The sequence below is a fragment of the Budorcas taxicolor genome, chromosome 25 (genome assembly GCF_023091745.1).
Source record: "Budorcas taxicolor isolate Tak-1 chromosome 25, Takin1.1, whole genome shotgun sequence".
Lineage (NCBI taxonomy): Eukaryota > Metazoa > Chordata > Mammalia > Artiodactyla > Bovidae > Budorcas > Budorcas taxicolor.
This window is the reverse complement of record NC_068934.1, coordinates 42,164,128-42,170,127: the sequence shown is the minus strand read 5'-3', so window position 1 is coordinate 42,170,127 and position 6,000 is coordinate 42,164,128. Positions and strand designations below refer to the sequence as shown.

At 36.7% G+C, this 6,000-nt stretch overlaps 1 protein-coding gene across 1 annotated transcript in view; it reads right to left on the bottom strand.

Annotated features, from left to right (window-relative positions):
- Positions 1 to 4,722: 4,722 nt before the first annotated feature.
- Positions 4,723 to 6,000, bottom strand: part of LOC128068888 (solute carrier family 22 member 10-like) — a 38,258-nt gene continuing 36,980 nt past the window's right edge. The window contains exon 10 of the mRNA XM_052662152.1: positions 4,723 to 4,783. Within this exon, the coding sequence (XP_052518112.1) occupies positions 4,723 to 4,783 (61 nt within the window). The remainder of the gene's footprint in view (positions 4,784 to 6,000) is intronic.

Sequence of the window (6,000 nt, the reverse complement as noted above, 5' to 3'; positions counted from 1 at the left end):
CCAGGCTGAGGATTGTAATCCAAGAGACAGCCTTTCAGAAAACTCTGAGGACTGTTCTATTTGTTAGAAGTTGAAAGCACAGTCATATATATATATTTGAGACAAAGAAACTTACATCACAAATGACACACTGACATTTTGCATCAAGTTCACCAAAGATACATAGTCCGGTTCTGCCCACACCAAGCAAGCAGCAGGTCACCATTGTCTGTTACAGTTGAGCAAACATTCTCATCCTTTAGGAGCTCTGATTAATGTACAACGCAGATACTCATTGCACATGAAGGAGGGATTGGTATGGGCAAGGAATATGTCATGCTTAAAGTTTCTTGTCCTGCTTTAAAGTATAAATTTTATTCCATCATAGCCATTCTAAGAGGTGTGAGGAGATTCTCCATTGTAGTTTTGATTTTCCTTTCTATGATGATCAGTGATGTTGAGCAACTGTCCAAAAACTGATGGCCATTGTATGTCTTCTTTAGGAAAATGTCTATTAGGGTTCTTTGTCTATTTTTATTTTTTTTCCTTTTTAAAATTTTTATTTTATTAAAGTATAGTTGATTTACAATGTTGTATTAATTTCTACTATACAGCCAAGTGATTCAGTCATATACATATATATTTTTTCATATTCCTTTTCATTATGGTTTTTTTTTTCCAATTTCTTCATTTTATTTTATTTTATTATTTTTTTAAATTTTTATTTTTACTTTACAATACTGTATTGGTTTTGCCATACATTGACATGAATCCACCACGGGTGTACATGCAATCCCAAACATGAACCCCCCTCCCACCTCCCTCCCCACAACATCCCTCTGGGTCATCCCCATGCACCAGCCCCAAGCATGCTGTATCCTGCATTGGACATAGACTGGTGATTCGATTCTTACATGATAGTATACATGTTTCAATGCCATTCTCCCAAATCATCCCACCCTCTCCCTCTCCCTCTGGGGTTACTTGGTATTTTGTTATTGAATTGTAGGAGTTACTTATGAATTTTGGATATTAACCCTTTTCAGATATCTAACTTGGCAGTATTTTCAAATCTATACTAAGTAATACTTCATGGCAATAAAAAGGAATGAAATACTGACACAAACAAAAACAGGCATTAATTTCAAGTACAATATACCAAGCAAATGTCGATACAAAAAAAGTATAACTCTGTAATAAACTTACATGATGTTCTAGGAGAAACAAAGTTAACACCTAGTGAAATACACAGTGGAAGAGGATTGAAAGCTAAGGGACAATTCTGACTGAGGAATGAGCACAAAAGTAATTTCTGGGTGATGGAATTAATCTCCCTGTTGATTGGATTGCATTTGACCCTGGTATATGAATTTATGCAAATACACTGAATTTTGACCCTGGGATTTGTACTTTTTACCATGTGTAAATTATACCAAAAATAAGGGAACCATAGACAACAACATGAGACAGCACCAGGCAGAGGTCACATGGGGTGGCAGTCAGATGTGACTTAGCGACCAAATAACAATAACAAGAAGGCCCTCTCAGCCCCTTGCCCTCTGGGCTTGTGAATGGAGTGGCAGCTCTGAAGATCTCTGAATTGCCTTCACAGTCATTCTTTCATGTCCTTGAACAATAGCTTTGCTTCTGTTGAGATGGCTGATCCATAACAATTTCCTTATTAAGCAGTCACTTGGTCATCCCCTTATGATATTTTAAATTATGTATGCTTACTTTTTAAAAACATGAACATAAAAAATCGCAAAGAAAAAGCAATCACTTAAAATTTGACCACTTAAAGTTTACCACTGTTACCATTTCAATGAATGTATTTCCAAAAAGAACATAATTTTCTAATTGCCAGTGACTTATGGCATCGAAAGTATCATGCACTAAGTTTACAGATATATTGGTATCTGCTTCTGGATTTCTTTTGGTGTCCAGTTGCATATGCTATACAGTTCTGACTTTTGCAAATTTATTATTTAATATAAATTTATTTATTTTAATTGGAGGCTAGTGACTTTACAATATTGTATTGGTTTTGCCATACATCAACATGAATCCACCACGGGTGTACACGTGTTCCCCATCCTGAAACTCCTTCCCACCTCCCTCCCCATACCATCCCTCTGGGTTATCCCAGTGCACCAGCCCTGAGCATTCTGTATCATGCCTCAACCCTGGTCTGGTGATTCATTTCACATATGATATTCTACATGTTTCAATGCCATTCTCCCAAATCATCCCACCCTCTCCCTCTCCCACAGAGTCCAAAAGACTGTTCTATACATCTGTGTCTCTTTTGCTGTCTTGCATACAGGGTTATCATTACCATCTTCCTAAATTTCATATATATGAGTTACTATACTGTATTGGTGTTTTTCTTTCTGGCTTACTTCACTCTGTATAATCGGCTCCAGTTTCATCCACCTCATTAGAACTGATTCAAATGTATTCTTTTTAATGGCTGAGTAATACTCCATTGTGTATATGTACCACAGCTTTCTTATCCATTCATCTGCTGATGGACATCTAGGTTGCTTCCATGTCCTGGCTATTATAAACAGAGCTGCGATGAACACTGGGGTACACATGTCTCTTTCAATTCTGGTTTCCTCAGTGTGTATGGCCAGCAGTGGGATTGCTGGGTCATAAGGCAGTACTATTTCCAGTTTTTTAAGGAATCTCCACACTGTTTGCCATAGTGGCTGTACTAGTTTGCATAAGAGGATTCCCTTTTCTCCACACCCTCTCCAGCATTTATTGCTTGTAGACTTTTGGGTCGCAGCCATTCTGACTGGCGTGAAATGGTACCTCATTGTGGTTTTGATTTGCATTTCTCTGATAATGAGTGATGTTGAGCATCTTTTCATGTGTTTGTTAGCCATCTGTATGTCTTCTTTGGAGATATGTCTGTTTAGTTCTTTGGCGCATTTTTTGATTGGGTCATTTGTTTTTCTGGAATTGAGCTGCAGGATTTGCTTGCATATTTTTGAGATTAATTCTTTGTCAATTGCTTCATTTGCTATTATTTTCTCCCATTCAGAAGGCTGTCTTTTCACCTTGCTTATAGTTTCCTTTGTTGTGCAGAAGCTTTTAGTTTTAATTAGGTCCCATTTGTTTATTTTTGCTTTTATTTCCAGTATTTGGGGAGGTGGGTCATAGACGATCCTGCTGTGATGTATGTCGGAGAGTGTTTTGCCTATGTTCTCCTCTAGGAGTTTTATAGTTTCTGGTCTTACGTTTAGATCTTTAATCCATGTTGAGTTTATTTTTGTGTATTGTGTTAGAAAGTGTTCTAGTTTCATTCTTTTACAAGCGGTTGACCAGTTTTCCCAGCACCACTTGTTAAAGAGATTGTCTTTTCTCCATTGTATATTCTTGCCTCCTTTGTCAAAGATAAGGTGTCCATAGGTGCGTGGATTTATCTCTGGGCTTTTCTTTTTTTTTTTCCATTGATCTATATTTCTGTCTTTGTGCCAGTACCATACTGTCTTGATGGCTGTGGCTTTGTAGTAGAGCCTGAAGTCAGGCAGGTTGATTCCTCCAGTTCCATTCTTCTTTCTCAAGATTGCTTTGGCTATTCAAGGTTTTTTGTATTTCCATACAAATTGTGAAATTATTTGTTCTAGCTCTGTGAAAAATACCGTTGGTAGCTTGATAGGGATTGCATTGAATCTGTAGATTGCTTTGGGTAGTATGCTCATTTTCACTATATTGATTCTTCTGATCCATAAACATGATATATTTCTCCATCTATTAGTGTCCTCTTTGATTTCTTTCATCAGTGATTTATAGTTTCCTATTTATAGGTCTTTGGTTTCTTTAGGTAGATATATTCCTAAGTATTTTATTCTTTTTGCTGCAATGGTGAATGGAATTGTTTCCTTAATTTCTCTTTCTATTTTCTCATTATTAGTGTATAGGAATGCAAGGGATTTCTGTGTGTTGATTTTATATCCTGCAACTTTACTATATTCATTGATTAGCTCTAGTAAGTTTCTGGTGGAGTCTTTAGGGTTTTCTATGTAGAGGATCATGTCATCTACAAACAGTGAGAGTTTTACTTCTTCTTTTCCAATTTGGATTCCTTTTATTTCTTTTTCTGCTCTGTTTGCTGTGGCCAAAACTATGTTGAATAGTGGTGGTGAAAGTGGGCACCCTTGTCTTGTTCCTGACTTTAGGGGAAATGCTTTCAATTTTTCACCATTGAGGATGATGTTTGCTGTGGGTTTGTCATATATAGCTTTTATTATGTTGAGGTATGTTCCTTCTATTCCTGCTTTCTGGAGAGTTTTTATCATAAATGGATGTTGAATTTAGTCAAAAGCTTTCTCTGCATCTATTGAGATAATCATATGGCTTTTATTTTTCAATTTGTCAGTGTAGTGTATTACATTGATTGATTTGACTTTTGCAAATTTATTTAGAGTTCATCATATGATCCTCCTTACATGAACCTGCCATGGTATTCCTCTGTTTCTGAATCACCTTGTCTATTAATAATTTATTGATAAATTTTAAACTTTTTTGACTTCTTCCCCCAAAATGGGATTGTTCATGGAATTACATATTCTCATTTATTATATGTTTAATTGCCAATTAATGCAATAATTATAAATGAGATGTATTTTTCAAATGTATTTTCTTGCCATTTTGTAGATATAAAGGAGATATCTACTCCTGGAGATATTTTTTCTTCATATTTTTTCTTCCTCACCAGCAAGACCATGAAGAGCCTTAAAATTTTGTCACTTTAATGTAAGAATCTTTTTCATTTATTTTTCTTGAGAATTTTTGGCTGAAAAACCAAAGGAGAAACAACAGATTAACCAACCAATCAGAAAATAAGAATAGGCATTATGAAAGAGAAAAAATAAAAATACGTTTGGATGCCCTCCTTGTACAAGTACAAATTGATCCCTAACCATCAACTTCTTTCATTGTTGCTATTGAGTCACTAAGTCACAGATTCCTTACCACTGAATCAGGGTGACTCAATGGTAAAGAACTCTCCTGCCAATGCAAGAGAAACAGGTTTGATCCCTGGGTCAGAAAGATCCCCTGGAGAAGGGCATGGAAGTCCACTCCAATATTCTTGCCTGGGAAATTCCATGGACAGAGGAGCCTCATGGGCTACAGTCCATGGTGCCCCCAGAGAATCAGACATGACTTAGCAACTAAACAACCCCAACTGTGCAGACACATGAAAGCACTTGAAAGTGCTACTCACACTCGGTCTTTCGGATTCTCACTTTGTCATTTGGATCTCTGGCCAATGACACCTTTGATAAGTCAGGAACTGGGTTAAAAATCTAAAGGAATTCCCAACTTGTTATAGGTTGGGTTGTGTACCTTCCAAAGTATATATATTGAAGTCTTAACAATATACCTCAGAATATGCAATTGTCATATTTGAAAACAGGGTTGTTGCTGATTAATTAAGATGAGGTCAGACTGGAGTAGAAAGAGCCCCTGATCCAATATGATGATGTTCTTATAAAAAGGGGGAACTTGAGACATAGAGGCATGCCAGAGGGATGCAATGTGAAGACTGGAGCTATTTTCCATTAACCAAGGAACTACCAGAATCCAGGAGAGACCTGGAACAGATCCTTCTCTAGAGCCTTCAGAAGATGTAGAGTCCTGCCAACAACTTAAGCTCAGACTTTCAGCCTCCTGAAATTTGAGACAGTAAATTTATTTTGCTTAAGTCACTCAGTTTATCAGACTCTACTGTAGAAGCCCTATGAAACTAAGATACAGTGTTATAGTTTTAAAATGCCTTTTCCAGTTTCTTATTATCCTCAATTTTTACATAACTTGTGGCAGCAAAACTGACTGAATCTTACAGCCACATGCAAACAAATAACTTTTTTACTACCTTTGCACAGAAAGTCCTTAACTAAATGTGATTTTCCTAACAATGCTCCTTCACTGGTCATCCCATTTATTTCCCGTCTATCCCAAGCTCTTATGGATCTGAGGATCATGATCCCAATATGAATGTGTGTTTCT